This window comes from Melanerpes formicivorus, unplaced genomic scaffold (genome assembly GCF_026170545.1).
Source record: "Melanerpes formicivorus ecotype bairdi unplaced genomic scaffold, bMelFor1.0.p_v2 SCAF_29, whole genome shotgun sequence".
NCBI classification, from domain to species: domain Eukaryota; kingdom Metazoa; phylum Chordata; class Aves; order Piciformes; family Picidae; genus Melanerpes; species Melanerpes formicivorus.
Genome location: NW_027142381.1, coordinates 7948396 through 7966053, shown reverse-complemented (window position 1 = coordinate 7966053; position 17658 = coordinate 7948396). Strand labels below are relative to the sequence as shown.

General features: G+C 45.1%; 1 protein-coding gene across 4 annotated transcripts in view; it reads right to left on the bottom strand.

Annotated features, from left to right (window-relative positions):
* The window catches only part of USP32 (ubiquitin specific peptidase 32), an 85000-nt gene that overhangs the window by 11237 nt on the left and 56105 nt on the right, over window positions 1-17658 (bottom strand). For 2 of the 4 annotated variants that reach the window (XM_068154856.1, XM_068154860.1), the window contains 13 exons: window positions 16427-16613; window positions 15287-15462; window positions 14971-15111; window positions 10901-11060; window positions 8063-8217; window positions 6631-6712; window positions 5883-5957; window positions 5063-5201; window positions 4695-4800; window positions 3885-4058; window positions 3232-3406; window positions 2303-2454; window positions 424-535 (listed from right to left, as the gene is read on the bottom strand). In XM_068154856.1, coding sequence (XP_068010957.1) covers window positions 424-535; window positions 2303-2454; window positions 3232-3406; window positions 3885-4058; window positions 4695-4800; window positions 5063-5201; window positions 5883-5957; window positions 6631-6712; window positions 8063-8217; window positions 10901-11060; window positions 14971-15111; window positions 15287-15462; window positions 16427-16613 — 1834 coding nt within the window. The remainder of the gene's footprint in view (window positions 1-423; window positions 536-2302; window positions 2455-3231; window positions 3407-3884; window positions 4059-4694; window positions 4801-5062; window positions 5202-5882; window positions 5958-6630; window positions 6713-8062; window positions 8218-10900; window positions 11061-14970; window positions 15112-15286; window positions 15463-16426; window positions 16614-17658) is intronic. The other 2 variants (XM_068154857.1, XM_068154859.1) reach the window with 2 other exon arrangements.

The following is a 17658-nucleotide window of genomic DNA, read 5'->3' as shown; positions in this document are numbered from 1 at the left end:
TGAAACAAAAACAAACCCAAAACAAAACAAAAAAAAACCAAAACAAACCCAAACCCCCCAAGAAGTGTTGGCAACCCACTCATGAAACCACAAACAACAAAACCAAACCCATGCTTCTGATCTTTTTTACATGTCCTGCCTTAAAGCCACAAAAGCAAGAAACTATTTTGGGTGTTTCTTGTGTCTTTAAAATAAGTATCAAGTGATCTCCAGACTGCTGTCCTGGGCATGATCCTACAAGGATTGCAAGACCATCAGTAGACAGTGAGCCTGTCCATGGCTTCTCCATGGATAAAGCTTCAACTTCCCTTTTCTTTAATACTCACGGCTGACTTCTGACTAAGTTGTCAGGTTTTCTCCTGACTTTCTCCAGTACCCAAGCACTGTGCATTTTAAGTGAGCAGGAACATGAAGAGCTTTTACCTGTCTGCACAGGAGTGGAGGCTGATGTAGGAGACCCTGGAATTGGTATCTCAAAAGCACACAAAAACCCACTCACTGATAACCGCACCTTCTGGTTGTCTTGAGGAAAGTTCTTCAGTAAAGAGAAAAAACAAAAGGGAAGTTAGTCAGACAGATGTGTGCTTGGAAACAGTGCCTCTATCATCTCTGCCCTCCCATCTGCTTTCTTACACCTTTCTAGAAGGTAAAAAGGAACCTGGAGAAGAGAAGGCTCCAGGGAGACCTTAAAGCAGCCTTCCAGTACCTGAAGGAGGCTACTGGAAAGCTGGGAAGGGAATGTTTACAAGGGCTAGGAGTGACAGAATGAGGGCCAATGGCTTTGAGCTGGAAGAGGGGAGATTTAGACTGGAGATTAGGAAGAAATTCTTTACAGTGAGGGTGGGGAGATATTGGAACAGGTTGCCCAAGGAGGCTGTGGATGCCACCTCCCTGGAGGTATTCAAGGCCATGCTAGATGAGCCCTTGATCAACCTGTGCTGGTGGGAGGTGTCCTTGCCCATGGAAGGGTATTGGAAGAGGATGATCTTTAAGGTCTCTTCCACCCCAAACCATTCTGTGATCCCTTGGCAGATCTCTGCAGTAAGATCTGAGAGAGTGATTGCTGGCTCTCTAAGCACACCAAAAGCCCCTAGTTCAGGCAGTTTTGATCTTCTTCAGTGACAGCAAAAATGAATTTTATATACAAATACACCAAAGGCAATCATTAACATGCCTCCAGCATCCTGACAGTGTTTGAACTCAAAGCACTCTGAGATTTATTACCTCAAGATGATTTCTATTTATTTTTTTTGCCTTTTTTCCCCCCCTACAAATATAATTAGTAATCAATTCAATTAAGCTTCTACGAGCTTCTCCATCACTATTCATTTTCATAGTTTCATTTTTGTCTACAAGTGGTTTATTTTGGTTCAGTTTACTTGGATTTTAAATCTATTTCAAGGCAAGCCAAATCATGGTTTAAGAACAGAAGAAAAGCTCCTACAGAGATAGAACTAAGCTGATCTTATCAGCCTTTTAATTCAATTATTTCACAGTTCTTGCAAGCAAAGCTTAGTGCCAAGAAGAATGAAAGAGCATGCTGCTGTAGACAATAAACAAAACCACCACAGTGTGGTGCAGCGATGATGAATTTTTTTTGTTTCATAGTTTCATTCAGGGTTGGAAGGGACCACAAGGATCATCTAGTTCCAACCCCCCTGCCATGGGCAGGGACACCCCACACTAGATCAGGCTGGACAGAGCCTCATCCAGCCTGCTCTTAAACACCCCCAGGGACGGGGCCTCGACCACCCCCCTGGACAACCCATTCCAGGGCTTCACCACTCTCATGGGGAAGAACTTCCTCCTCACATCTAGCCTGAATCTCCCCACCTCCAGCTTCATTCCATTCCCCCTAGTCCTATCACTACCTGAGATCCTGAGAAGTCCTTCCCCAGCTTTCCTGTAGGCCCCCTTCAGATACTGGAAGGCCACAATGAGGTCACCTCGGAGCCTTCTCTTCTGCAGACTGAACAGCCCCAACTCCTTCAGTCTGCCCTCACAGGAGAGGTGCTCCAGCCCTCTGATCATCCTTGTGGCCCTTCTCTGGACACGCTCCAGCACCTCCACATCCCTCTTGTAATAGGGGCTCCAGAACTGGAGGCAGTACTCCAGGTGGGGTCTCACCAGGGCTGAGTAGAGGGGGAGGATCACCTCCCTCGACCTGCTGGCCACACTTCTCCTGATGCAGTCCAGGATCTGATTGGCTTTGCGGGCTGCAAGTGCACACTGAGAGCTCATGTTGAGCTTTTTGTCCACCAGCACCCCCAAGTCTCTCTCCTCAGGGCTACTTTCTTCTTACCTTGATGTTGGAGCTGTGCACCTCTGCAAGTAGAATCTGTTCTGGTTTTAGCCCACAGAGTTCACTTAACTGTTTTTTCAGACCTGTGTACTTTTCGTCCATGTTCAACCTGAGGCCGTACCGAACGGGAGTAGTTCCGTCTAATTTAATTACTTTGGAGGGGCAAAGAAACACAGTGGTCAGCAAAGCAGGGCAGTCTTCATGACAGGAACACACTAAAGCTAATTCATGTCAGAAAGGCTTTCCCCCCACAGGTATTAATTTTACTTCACTGCTTTTTTTTTTTCACAAATCAATTTTTGAGGTCTGCAGCCAGAGCTCAGAGAATCTCCTGCTTCCCTGACGGTGTTTAGTGCCAGGCTGGACGAAGCCTTGAGCAACCTGGGCTAGTGGAAGGTGTCCCTGCCCATAGCAGGGAAGTTGGAACTGGATGATCTTCAAGGTCCCTTTCAAACCCAACCATTCTATGAGTCTATGAAAATGCTTTATAATCTGTTTCACTTTTCAATCACCTTTCCTTTTGCCTCTTTCCCACAACACGAGGGTGGTTCACACTATAGCTCATGACACCGCAAGTGGTTTATTTCCTCTGTACACTTCCCCCAACCTTTCTTTTTCACTCTGGGCAGATTTAGGGCAACCTCCACACCACAGTGAACAGCTGGGAAGGTCTCAGAATCTCCATTTTAAACATGCTTCTGTATCAAGTCCTTTAGTCAAGGCTGAAAGAGGCCTATCTGTGCTGTGTCCTTAGAGGGTTTATCTTAGTTTAACTGTACTCCAAGGAAAATTCTTGTCCCCTGTGATGTTAAAATGATTGCACTGTTTTGAAGTGTAAATAGTAACACTGCAAATGTGGGTGTTTTAGTGCTGTTCTCCATAAACAGTTTTCACTTGAGCACTGCCAAGAGTGAAACACTTCCACTCACCTGTGATTTCAAGGTGCATGTAGCTATCCATTGGCAAAGGCAAGGATAAAAAATTGAAAGGGTCAAATCTAACACTTATATGTCCACAAGTTTTACACTTTACTTGTGACTTCAGCTGCCCATGAAATAGATCTACAACAATGGATCTGTTTCTTCTCAGATGGTTTTCCCAGGCCTAAAAGGAAGTACAAAACCAAAACCAACACAAAGTTAGACACTGAAGAGTGTTTGCTTGAAGCACAGGAAGGAGAATATGCTGCAAGACCTCCAGAGATTCATTGGCCTAGAGAAGTCAAATTAATTCCACAGAAGTTGTTTACCAATTTCTAATAACTAGGAAGTATTTAGTTTCAACATGGGTAAAAAGAAGTCATTTCAATTAACACAATAATCAAGGTATTGCTTCTTTTAAAGCACTTCTAAAACAATCATCAGGATCTGGAAAGATTTTGATACTCCATCATTCCGAGGAGCTGTTCAAAGCAATTGTGAAGTATCATCTTCAGACCTTTATTACAGTACTTAAAACTCATTTTCAGCTCCAAGGTGAAACTGACTCCTTAAAAATCACAGAGTTGACAAGTTCCAAAAGAGCTCAGTCCTGAAAGTCAGTACAGCAAACAAACTCCAAGCCCCAAAACTTCAATCCATACCTCTGCTGCTACTTCCCAGTCTGGTCGCCCATCACTGTCTTTCAGCTCAACATATGGCTTATCATGAACTCGGTTCAAATCCTCATGAAGGCCATCCAGAAGAAAAGCCAGAAGCTCCTGTGAGTCTTGCTGTTGGAAGCCATTAAATCTTGGAGCATATTTTGCTATTGTCCACTGTTTAAAAAAAGAGCAACAAACCAAACCCAGAGCTTTATTTAACATCATGTAACAAAGGTTGGAACAATAAATCAAGACATTGTAGACAAGATACATGCTGTCAAGGAGCATAAATTCAGCTGCCAAGAGTTACAGGCAACCCCTTATTCTTTCAGGCCATTTACAGGCAAATGAATCATCCTCTGTCCCTAACATGGGCTATAAAAGCCACAGTTAATGCCACAACCTCTGATTTGGATCAAGTAACTCCTTTGACCTCACAACCACTGAACCATGGCCATATTCCACAGAAAGCTGCTCAAGTTCTGAGCACCAGGGTGGCTGAACCCCTTCAGATGTGCATCTTGCCTCTGCACAGCCCCTTCCTGAACACCTCTGCTGCATTTCTTACAGGCAAGAAAGCAAAAGCTGTGAGGAGTTTGGAGTAACATCCCCGATGACTGACTGCCAGGACAGGGTCACTGGCTTCACAGCCAGTTTCCAACATGAGATAGATGTCCAAGCTTCCTTCTCCTTCTTTAAGGGAGATACTGACTTGAGACCCAGAACAACACAGGTGACAGCAGGGAAAAGGGCATGAAAAGATTCTGCTATCCAAAGACATCCTTTAACTAACAGCCAGCACAGCCTTACCCGCAGCTTTAAGGGTGCAATGTTCTTCTGAGTTCCACTCCACAGCTCCTGAACCAAATCCCCATAGCACTTGGCCATGTGTCCTTTCATTCCTATTGGATTTGTCCTGGAAACCATGAACAATTAACACCATACTGAAAGTGAAACAAAGTACAGGCATGGGGACTAACAAGGGAGGGCAAAGGCTTCTCGCTGAGCAGTTTAATCTCTCCCAGAAACAAGAGAGGTTCTACTCTCATGTATCTGCTATGGAACTGATGGCTGACAACACTGAAAAGGGTTTACCCAGAATGCCTGCCTCTGACAGCTGAAACTCAGAAGAAATGCTACAGTGCCTAAGATGCCAGTGGTCTCAAATGGAGAGTTACCTGTTAAGCTCATAAAGGTGTCTTCCTGAAATGAAATAGCGTGTGAGAGGCTGGGTGTTACTGACACACTGGATGCTGGAGTTCATGAAGCACGTGTTACCCAGATTGCTTAGTCCAGTAGCACCCTTTTCAGTAGGAACTGCAAGAAAATGTAATCATACCAGTTGTGCAGATGTGAGACATTCAGAATGGTCAATCAGTGAAGTCAAGACCATGACCCTTTCACAGAGACCAATTCAATTTAACCTGCCCTCAATTACCAGGCTACAGCAAGCAGAGGCCCAGCCTGGCCAAGCTATTTGCTCTCTCAACTCTGCTTAGCAGAAACTGTGACATTTTGTTGGACCTGATCCAACACAGACATCAGTACACAGAATGGCAGAGGTTGGAAGGGACCTCTGGAGATCACCTAAGTCCAATTGCCCTGCTAGAGCAGGGTCATCCAGGAATCCAATGTCCAGGTAAGTTTGGAATCTCTCCAGAGAAGGAGACTCCACAGTAGGATCCACACAAACTACTTTCAGACTAAAGAAAGTACTGGATTCATGTCTCAAAATCTTAGCTGTTCCCTACCCATCCAAGATGGTGAACACAAAATCCAGAATTTCATACTGCTGCATCCAAACATCTCCCATTTTATCTATCTATACATCCAACCCTCCCAGCATCTCAGTTAATAAACAGAAGGAGCAAGCAGCACAGGCATAAGAGACCTCTCCCAAGGTTAAGAGCACTTACACTAAAAAGAATTATTTCAACATAATTAGCCTCTTGGATTTTTCTTCTCATTATAATCCAGTTATGATGCTGAAACACTTACCTTTATGTCTGTCAATTTTACTGCTGTTTGCTATGAAAGACATCTCCTCTGGCCAGCTCATGTCTTTGTTCCGCACTAGGAAGAGAAGTGGTACAAGGATTACACCTGATGCAGCTGAAGAGCTTTAATTAGCTCTCCAATATTAAATTGAGATTAGAAATAGTTTTATTTGGGTTTGATAGTTTTCATCTCAATGTTTCCAAACACTAGTGGAAATCATTCTAACACTGGCAGCATTCCAGCCAGAGCAGTGACATCTTTAGAGATTCTTCTCCTGTTGGTTAACAAATTTCCCAGTACTTGGGCTAACACCTCATGAGGATTCCCCAGAGTGAACAAGCCTGGTCACTTCTTGAGCAATCACCTAATACTTATGGTTGTTAGAGCTGCCTTCCAATACCTGAAGGGATCCTGCAGGAAGGCTGCAGAGGGACTTTTCATGAGGGTGTCTAGACAGAGGACAAAGGGAAATGGTTTGGAGCTGAGGCAGAGCAGGGTTAGACTGGAGCTAGTTCTTCAGTGTGAGGGTGGTGAGACTCTGGAATAGCCTGCTCAGAGAGGTTGTGGCTGCCTCCTCCCTGGGGGTGCTCAAGGGCAGGCTAGATGAGGCCTTGGGCAGCTGAGTCTAGTTGAGAGGCTGGAGTAGATGATCTCTGAGGTCCCTCCCAAGCTAAGCCATCCTATGAAATATTCATATACAAGAATTCTCTTTTTTAGTGTGTAAACTAATTCCAGGCTATCTTCCTACCTTCTATTACTAAATGCTGCTCATCTTGGATTTTAAGGTACTCCAGTCTGTGATCTTCATCATCCAGCAAAGTAAGATAGTTCTGCAGGAGAAAAAAGAAACTTCATGCAGTTACTAGTTCTAGATTTTAAATTCCCTGAGGAGATTTTAATCTCAAAGTGGTAAAATTAGAACAGTACTAACAATGGCTTCACATCAACAAGAGCATCAGCTCCCTACCCATGGTAATGAAATGCAGTAGTTCACTGCTCTCCAGAAGCACCTAGTTCAGTACTTTAATTGTCAGTGGTATTTCTTTAGAATGAGAAAATTCTTTGGAATGAGGAATACATTCTGCTGCTTCCTTGCCCTTTGAAAGAGATCCTGGATAACTGCTGGCTTCTGTTATCACAGAAACTTACAGCAGCAGGCTGTAGGCATAAGGTTGTCCAGGGAGGTGGTGGAGTCCCTGTCCTGGAGGTGTTAAAACACCAATAAATGTGTAGACATGGCATGTGGGGATGTGGCTCAGTGGCCATGGTGGTGTTGGGTTGATGATGTGAAAGGTCTTTTCCAAACAAAACAATTCTGTGGTTCTATCTGAAGGAAACAACATAAGGTTTTATTTCCATTCTCAGCAGTTTCTGTGGAACTCCACACCAAGGCTTTGAGTGAGACAGCCAACTGCCATTTCAAAAACACAGGGCAGGATAACAAAATGTTTATCAGGGCTACTAAGTTTTCTGCAGCACTGACTCCAAAAATCCAGCTGTCACTGCTTGGGCTGCACAGAACTCATCTAACACCTCCATAGAACAAGTGAGGAGAGTTTTCCAACCTGGGCAGTTAAACTACTGCCTTTTTGTTCCCCTGTGTGTGTTTAGTTGTTGCTAGAAAAGAATAAGATACACAAAGCCAAGGAGGGACATTTTGCAAGGGCCTGTGGTGATGAGAGGGAATGGGTTGAAGTTTGAGGAGGGCAGATGTAGGAGATTAGGAAGGAATTCTTTACAGTGAGGGTGGCGAAGACACTGAATGGGTTGTGGATGGCTCCTTCCTGGAGGTGGTTCAAGGCTTTGGTCTGGGAGATGGAATGAAGCTGGAGGTGGGGAGATTCAGGCTAGAGGTGAGGAGGAGGTTCTTCACCATGAGAGTGGTGAAACCCTGGAATGGGTTGTCCAGGGAGGTGGTCGAGGCCCTGTCCCTGGAGGTGTTTAAGCCCAGGCTGGATGAGGCTCTGGCCAGGCTGATCTAGTGTGGGGTGTCCCTGCCCATGGCAGGGGGGTTGGAACTAGATGATCCTTGTGGTCCCTTCCAACCCTGAATGATACTATGATAGATGTCCCTGCCCATGGCAGGGGGGTTGGAACTGGATGGCTTTACGGTCCCTTCCACCCCAAACCCTCCTACGAACGGCTGAATGCCCAGGAGCTGCCGGGAGGTGCAGCAGTACCTCACTGTTGTAGAGCCAGAGGCGCATGTCCTCCTCCTTGATGCGCAGCCGCTGGGACAGGTACTCGTGGATCTCCTTGATGGTCTGCATGCGGCTGAAGCAGCCGGAGTAGGCCAGCACCCTCTTCAGGGGAGCGTTCGGGGAGGGGACGTTGCCTGCGTTCACAACCAGAAGGGAAAGGCAAAAGCTATGTGTGTGTGTGTGTGTATCCCCAGGCTGCTGAAACCAGATCACTGACAGCTTACACAGACCACAGAGAGAAGCCCTACTGCTTCTGCCCATGTATGAAACAACGAGTTGGATGGAAAGCTGCTTGGTGCTGACTCTGTGGGGCAACACACTCAGATAAAACTGCAGCAGCCTGTCAGAAAATTGTTCTCCTAAGATCCTCATAGGAAATAGCTAATTCAAAAGAAGTTTTCAATGACTGAATTATTCTTGTGGGTATTTTTTCTCCTCTCAGAGTATCAGAGCCAATGGTAATTTTCCAAATGAAGCACTTGGAAACGTCCTGAGGATTTTTCTTTGTGAGAGAATATTGTAAGTAAAACATAAGGTCAAAAGCATCAGCCTGGCTACTCTTGAGAGTAGCATGACTGAGCTTCAGCCCTCCTTCCCTGAGGCTTCAGCCAGCAGAACGCTGCTCTCTGACGATGAAAGCAGCCTGGCAGTTGCACAACAAAAGCATACTTCATAACTAAATTCCTTGGGCCACATTCTGAGAAGATACAGGGGATTGACACCAGAATTTCTCAACAATCTCATGTCTGCCACACATCAGTTCCACCAGTGGAGCTTGTTGCTGTTTTCTGTACTGTGAGCTCATCTTTAAACCAAGAAGGTGCACGAGAGAGGAGACCAACTTCAGATGAGCTTTCTGAACGTCTTTCCACTTGGGAAGTTCCTCACTCCTCACAGAGTCAGCTCTCTAACACATTCATGAAGTGATTTTATTACACAGCCAAACCCAGCTGGGCAGCTGCTACTAAAGTAACCTGAGAAGTGACTTTGTTCTACTGTCACTGTCAAAAGCTGAAAACAAAATAAGTAGTACCACATCAAAAGATGCAACAGTACATGCAGTTGGACAAGAGGGTAAAACCAAGCTGTAATCATCCTCAGCAGACAGCAAAGCATCCCTTTTGCTGCAGTATACCACACCAAGTACTCTTATTTCTTAAGGAAAACAACAAAAGCATTTTGTGGGATTAGGGATCAGAGGATTAGTTGTAAGATTACAGCAAGAAAGCACATTTGAAATCTCAAAACCAGATTAATAACTGATTGGACAAATAAATTAGTGCAGAGCAAAATGATTCCAAATCAAGATCCAATTTGGCACTTCAGAAGATTCCCTTGATTTGAATTTGGGCAGTTGAAGATATCCAAAGCAAGCAGTTTCCATTTTATTAGGTCAAGTATGAGGCATGAATTTGGGTAGCAGGCAGTTTCTTGAGCAAGCAGGCAGCTGCTCTCCTGGATGGGAAGTTGGAGGTTCTACCAAGGCAGTGACAAATTGAGCATTGCATGAAGGGTTTTAAACACAGGCCAGTATTAGAAAGGTGAAAGGGTTCAATTTTCTGGCCATAGGTGGCTGTGGGTGCTCAGGTACCCCTGTGTGTCTGCAGACACACACCTGTGAACAGGGATCTGCTCAAAGCTTCTGTGCAAACCACCTGGAAACTGAAAACAAGTCCTGCAACACTTTGCAGCTGAAGTGTGAAGCTGCAATCTAAGGATTACTCTTCCAGCCCATTACCAGCACAAGCTGTTGGTGACCACAGTTATGGCACGCATGTTTTGAGCTGGATCTTTACACTTCCTACTGGATTGCCTGAGCTGCAGGAAATCATAGTTTTTATATTCAATTGTTTTCTAGAGTATTAAACAATTTGGGGCACGAAAAACCTTGCTGCCCAAATAACTTGGAGCCAGCTGGCTGAGCAATGATTTAATTTGCTTTACCACTGGCCCCCAGACACACAGACTCACCCTGATGCACCTATTCCATGGCCACAAAATTAACTACCCAGACCTAACCTTCTCAGCTCTCCAGTTTATGCAGTGCTCATTTCTCACTTTCAACTCACCAATCTATTTGCAGTAGCTACAGGACTTAACTGAGGAGGAGGCTGAGGGGAGAGCTCATTGCTCTCTACAGCTTCCTGAAAGGAGCTGCAGTGAGGTGGGGTTGGTCCCTTAGTATCAGGTGACAGGACAAGAGAAAGTGGCCTGAAATTGTGCCAGGGAAGGTTTAGGGTTGAATAGCAGGAAAAATTTGCTTCCTGCAAAGGTGGTCAGGCATTGGAACAGGCTGCCCAGGGAGGTGGTGGAGTCATCATCCCTGGAGGTGTTCAAGAAACGTGTGGAAAGGGATCTCAAACACTGGAACAGGCTCCACAGGGGGGTGGTTGAATCCCCATCCATGGAGGTGTTTCAAAGGGGCAGAGAGGGACTTGGTTTAGCCCCAGACTTAGAAGAATTAGAGACTGGTTGGACTCAATGATCTTGAATGTCTTTTCCAACCCAGGTGATTCTATGGCATGGCACTCTGGGACATGGTTTAGTGGTCATGGTGGCCTTAGGCTGGCAGTTGGACTCGAGGGTCTTCTAGGTCTTTTCCAACCAAAACATTGTCTGATTCTCTGACTGTACTGAAAATGCTCCCTCAAGCCTCTTCCTTTGCAGAGAAGATGGGAGGAAAGCCTCTCAATCTTTGCCAGATGCTGATTGTGCCTTACAGTTGATTAGCTGGTGCACAAGCACAGGGGCAGCAAGCTGTGGCTCTGGCTTTCTTAGAAACTGCACACTTGTATTCTTGCTGCATTCTTAAGTTACCTCTAGGTAAATGCTGAGGAAACATTCTCAGGCTCATCATACCCATATTCACCCAGATGTTGGACTGCTGTGTTCGAGTGGCAGGCTGCTGTCTCAGGAAGAGCAGGTAGCGGGGAAAGAGCTCCAGCTCAGGCACGTTTGTTTTGCTGTTTTTGATCACCTAGGAAAAGAGGTTTAAAAGACATTTTAGAGACTGCTGACCCAAAGGTGTAGGAAAGCCAAAGAGGGGTAGGAAGTAATGATTAAAGCAAATGGTTCACCAAATAAACTTGGTTTTACTAGGAGAGAAGAAACCTGAACTTCTTATGGAGTCTTAGGCAAACACCCACAGGAACAACACAGTTTCCTGCTTTCTAAGCACTTTTGGAAGCTTATTAGTTGCAGACTGTCAAAAGCCAACACCTCATTTAGAGAAGCAGAGCTGCCTGGACCATAGCATGGAAAGAACCTATTCCTAATTCCAGAAACAGATGGGAACCTACAATGAACCTCACTCCTATCACTCAGTGTTTGCTTCAAGATCAAAGTTTCACAGCTGCTGCAAAAGCTCCCACATGCTGGAGAAGTTCATTTCAGTTCATAAACTCATAACATTCAGACCTTTGTTCTGAACTTTATCAAGCACAGGACTGAATTTAAAGCTCTGCACTGTAAGAACAGACTTGAAAATTTCTTCTGTTGCATTTTTAATCCATTGACAGAAAGAGCTGAAATGATTCCAGAGCAAGGCTTGCAGCTCTCCAGTCACCATTTCTGCCCAGACGTTGACACACAGTGGAAGGAATGTTCACTGCCTCTGAAAGCATGCAAAGCAAAAGACAACACACAGCTTAAGCTGTGGGAAACACCACGGTGCACTGAAGTGCCACGAGATTAAACTTGAGTTATAACAATAAAACACCCCCAAAAAACTGATAGGCAAAGCTCTGAGCACCCTGGTTCAGTGGCATTCAACAAGTCCAAGTGCCAGGTGCTGCACTTTGGCCATGGCAACCCCATGCAGAGCTACAGGCTGGGGGCAGAGTGGCTGAGAGCTGCCAAACAGAGAGGGACCTGGGGGTGCTGATTGACAGCTGCCTAAACATGAGCCAGCAGTGTGCCCAGGGGGCCAAGAAGGCCAATGGCATCCTGGCCTGCATTAGGAATAGTGTGGCCAGCAGGAGCAGGGAAGTCCTTGTGCCCTGTGCTCTGCATTGGTTAGGCCACACCTTGAGTCCTGTGTCCAGTTCTGGGCCCCTCAGTTTAGGAAGGACATTGAGACTCTTGAAAGTGTCCAGAGAAGGGCAACAAGGCTGGGGAGAGGCCTTGAGCCAGTCCTGTGAGGAGAGGCTGAGGGAGCTGGGTTTTTTTAGCCTGGAGAAGAGGAGGCTCAGGGGAGACCTCATTGCTCTCTACAGCTACCTTAAAGGAGGTTGTAGCCAGGTGGGGGTTGGTCTCTTCTCCCAGGCACCCAGCACCAGAACAAGAGGACACAGTCTCAAGCTGTGCCACAGGAAGTTTAGGCTGGAAGTGAGGAGAAAGTTCTTCACCAAGAGAGTCATTTTGTCATTGGGATGTGCTGCCCAGGGAGGTGGTGGAGCCCCCATCCCTGGAGATGTTCAAGAGGGGACTGGATGTGGCACTTGGTGCCATGGTTTAGTCATGAGGTCTGTGGTGACAGGTTGGACTCGATGATCTTTGAGGTCTCTTCCAACCTTAGTGATACTGTGAGGTGTCCCTGCCCATGGCAGGGCTTTGGATCTACATGATCTTTAAAGTCCTTGCCAATCCAAACCACTCTATCAATCTGTTTTCTGGAAAGAAACAACCTAACAGTGCCTGCTGTGGGGTGGGAGATGAGGACTTGGAGTGCCTGTGTACAGGGTGGCAAGGAATCAAATGGTCTTCAAGAATTCCAGTGCTCAGACTACTCAGTGTCAAAATATTCCTTAATTATGGGCTGAAAAGCCTCAGTTTACACACACATTGTTTATATTTTTTTGCAGACAGGATCTCCAAACTGAAATCCTCTTATGCTGAGCAGAAGTCTCCTTTCTTATGGGGGGGAAAAAAAAGGCTCTTCTGAAAAAAAGAGAAAGTCTCCTTTTTTTTGACCCTGTCACACAACTCCCCAGCACTTCACTTTGTGTATAAAGTGATGTGGCCTTGGGTGGCTGATGGAAGGTGTTTGTTTCCATGGAGAACGTGTGGGAGCAGGGTAACAGAAGGCAGTGATTTTTCACTGCAAACTTGCCAGCACTGCAGCTAGCAGACCAAACTGTCAAAAATCACACAGCTAATTCTCTCCTCTTTGTGACACTGAATATTTCTGACACCAACCACCTCATCTCCTAGAATGGCTCAGGTTGGAAGGGACCTCAGAGCTCATCTGCTCCAACCTCCCCACCATGGGCAGGGACACCTCTCAACTAGACTCAGCTGCCCAAGGCCTCACCTGGCCTGGCCTTGAACACCTCCAGGAAGGAGGTAGCCACAACCTCCCTGGGCAGCCTGCTCCAGAGTCTCACCACCCTCATACTGAAGGTCTTCCTCAGCTCCAGTCTAACCCTGCTCTGCCTCAGCTTCCAACCATTCCCCCTTGTCCTGTCTCTAGACACCCTCATGAAAAGCCCCTCTGCAGCCTCCCTGCAGGATCCCTTCAGCTCTAAGGTCTCCCCTTACAGTCTCTATTGGTATGTAACCAATTTCTTTTGTTACCACCAAAAATAAATCCTCTCCCTTACTTTTCTTAAGTGCAGCTGCTCTAAGAGACTACCTGACACAGAAAAAATCAACCACTAGGTGGAATAAATACACTCCACAGAAACTCAAAGCAGCTCCCCACCTTGGTAAGTGAACAGGCTGAATTACTTCCATTCTTCTTGCCTCTAACATCACTCTACTCTTTTTTTTTTGTGTGTGTGAACTCAGTATTAATAATTCAAGGCATACCAGCTTTAGCCTCAAATGCTGATGACCTGTTAATGGTTCTTGCAGTGTTACACACAGAAACAGAGAGATAGCTCAATAAATTGGGAGTAAATTATATGATTCAACACTGGCTATTGCTCTGTAATTACTGCTTCCCTTTCAGGAATATTGTTGCTGTTTCAACTGCAACCAAAAGAAAACAACAACAACAACAACAACTCATTCTCATTGGGATAATACAAGTGAATTCTTAGCCCATTAGTCAATTCCATGTAATACACTGCACTTTCACATTTGAAAATGATATTCTGGAGTGCATTGTGCCCCAAATTAATTTTGAATGAAAGATGTTACAGCTTTAATCTAGCCAACACTGGTGTCAGTTACAAAAAGCCTATTTCAAGTCCTTTGTGGTTTTTTTCTTTTGCCTTTTTCCTAGCTAAACTTTGATGCAAACAAGTAGAAACAGCACAATTGCTCTTTGATAGCCTCTTGCTGATTATGGCCCCTCCCTGGGAGCGTTCAAGGCCAGACTGGATGAGGCCTTGAGCAGTGTAGTCTAGTTGAGATGTGTTCCTGGCCAGGGCAGGGAGGTTGGAGTAGATGATCTCTGAGGTTCCTTCCAGCCTAAGCCATTCTAGGGTTCTGTGATCTGCTTAAAATAACAACTGGTATTCACACAGCCATGACACAACACCTGCAACAGCTGAGCTTGAAGCACAGCAATTGTTAGCTTGCTCTCACTTCAGGAAATTGTAAGAGAGAGAGAAAGAAGTATTTTCAAAGCTGCAGGTGTCCCAGTTTTAAATCTACTGGGTTTGCAGACAGGCTGGAAATGTAGGCAAGCTTGTAAAGGTGGCTGTTTTGATGCCAAGTCTTTCAAACTGCTCTCAAGTTTACTTTTGTCTGCTTTAGCAATCACGACAGCTTGAGCACTTCTGCCCTTTTGCACCATCTCCTGGGGATTGTGCTGCAAACCTCCTGGCAAATATCCACCCCTTTCCATCCATGTCCATTTCTGCTCTCCAAGGCTTTTCATTGAGACTGCTCATTCTGGATCCAGTGGGAGATGACCACATAAGATTACCTCCTGCAACCGGCAGAAGCTGGGCCACACTAGCTTGGTTTATATTATCTTGGGGTCTATGATCACAACTCACCGGCCTGGGCAAGGACAGATTTGCTCCATACCAATGGTACAGTGCTCTCCAAACTGGTTCAGGTACCATGACATAGTCTTTTCCTTCTATCAGCTGTGGAGATCTCTTTAATCTTCCACCCTCCATTGTTAACGAGGCAGCCTTGAAACAAAGAGGGAATTTATCACATCTCAAGTGAAGCAAGAGCCCTCAGCTCTGCTCTGTGACAAAGCAGTCTTAATGCAGCATGGAGCCACTCAATGGGAAAACAAACCATGACATAAGAAGCTGTGGTAAAAGCATGCTCAAAGATAACTTTGCCTGTATTCACATTTACCTTCACTGGTTCCTGTGTTACTAGAGGTTGGTTATCAATAGCTCCTGGTTTCTGAGGATTAAGCTGCAGCAAATTATTCCCATTGGCTCCAAGGAAACACTGGTTATTGTTGTCTGAAGTATTATGCTGCCTAGCAAAACAGACATCAGTCCCTGGTGTGCCAGGGTAAAGAGCATCTGTAACAGAACACAAGGGGAAAAAGAAAAGCTCTGTTTTAGTTCATGACTCCAGAAACGACTTAAACCTCTCCATCTTTTCTTTGCTTTTTAATAGATATTGGCAGGCAATCAGCCTAAGTTTTTATCATCAGGTATGTTTAACATTCCCTTATTGTCTGGATGTCAAACTCCTGAAAATCTTATCTCCAGAACTGAATATATATGCACTAATGCTTTGGGTTTAGTTTTTCTCCTTGAAAGGGCAACTGGTTTTATTCATACAGAACACTACATCTAAATGTCAAGCTGGAGAAGAGAAAGAAGCTTTAGCTTCAGATTTGTCTCCCTTCCCACACTTCCTCTATCTCCCCCAAAGCCCACCCTACAAAGTGCTCACAGTAATTTATCTACTTTAAACTGAAGTTACAATTTCAAGGCACAGATTTCAAACCACCAGATGCAGCATTCAGCTGTCTTGCAAGAAAAACCCAGCAGCTCACATTGTCACAAGAACTGACTGCAAATCATCACTGAAACCTCTTCATTCACAAAAATGGCCTTGAGAAGCCACACCACCTCACTGAGAGCACATGCCCTGAAAAACTCTGAGTGTGCTCTTCCTAATTGTTTCCTGCTTCTCTTTGTAGTTTCTGAGGTGACCCTGCTGCAGGACACCACCAACTCGGCCTGAGCTAGAAACAGCTTCACATGAAGAGAGGGGAAAAAACCCACTCAGGAAATAAATGATAGGATCAAAACCACCCTGAAAACAACTCTGGAAATTCATTATTGTATGAAAGACAAACTGCTGCTGGAACAAGATTGCTTCTTGCTTGTCTGCTACAGACTAAGATGCCCTAGTCATGACGTCCACATGCAGGCCACTGCTGCAGGCCAAACTATGTTATCTTGTTGCCTGGAGAAATCCATGCAGTAGGTAGTTCTACATTAAACCTCCAAGGAAATAAGATGTTATGCTTACTGCTGCTAGTGGTCTCTGAAGCTTCTGATGCAGTAGAAATATTATCTGAAAACTTTTCTTCTGATGCACTGAAGTTATTAAGACCTCCCATTTTGTCTTCTCCCTGTTCTGAAGCTGCAGCAGCTACGAGTGAATTCTTACCTCCATTCAAGACAGATGAAGGCTCTATCACAACAGGGTTTGCATCCTAAAATTGGTAGGCAAGTAGAAAAGTTAAATTACACACCAAAAAGCAAAGAGGTTTAGCAATAGCCAAACCAAGTCACAGCTATGTGACCACAATGAGCTTTGGAGTGAAAAAAAACCACCACCACAACTTTCTACATCTACTGATGACAATGCTGCAGGAACAGCCAAAAACTGTTAAAGCAGTTGAATAAATTCTTCTGCAGAGCATAAAACCTGAAATACTACATTATTTCCTCTAGCTAGACATATAAAAAGAAAACCATTTCAGACAGCTATAGTTACAGGCTATAAATACTCAACATTTGTCCTTGTTGAATTTCATATGGTTAAGGGAGAACAGTAAGCATAAGAGCAACAAAAACCCAAACCCATTCCTGTCTCAAACCTGAAAGATTTGAAGTCTTCCCTCACTTTGTTTTGTAGCACAGTTCCTTTGTTTCCTTAAGGGAAGCAGCATTGCAAAGGCAGTCTCTGGCTCACACTTGGGCAAGATTCACAGAATGGGTTGGGTTGGAAGGGATCTTAAAGATCAGCATAATCCAACCCTCCTGCCATGGGCAGGGACACCTTCCACTTGACCAGGTTGCTCAAGGCATCATTCAACCTGGCCTTGAACAACTCCAGGGAGGGGGCACCCACAACCTCCCTAGGCAACCTGTTCCAGTGTCTCCCCAGCCTCACTGGAAAGCATAAAGGTGGAGATAAATAAAGGTGGAGAAAAAATTGTGCCTTCCCCCCAAAGCATAACTTCCCTGTCCAGTACAGACAAGATGTAAGAATAATTCTACCCAATTTACAGCAGTCACAAGAAGACACCAGAAGATAAAAGGGAATTAACTGAGCTTTAGAGAAGGAAAGAGGAAAAGCCAGGCAGTGAACATCACTGTAACAACACTGGGGAAAGGGATGTTTGCTGTTTGATGTTGTCCCTGAAACATCACTTGCCAAGTAACAAAATTGTGCAGTAGAAAAATAAGGCTAAAATGCCTGTTGGAATGACAGTAATCATCCATGGAGTTCCACAGGAATTCTGAGTGCTCTCC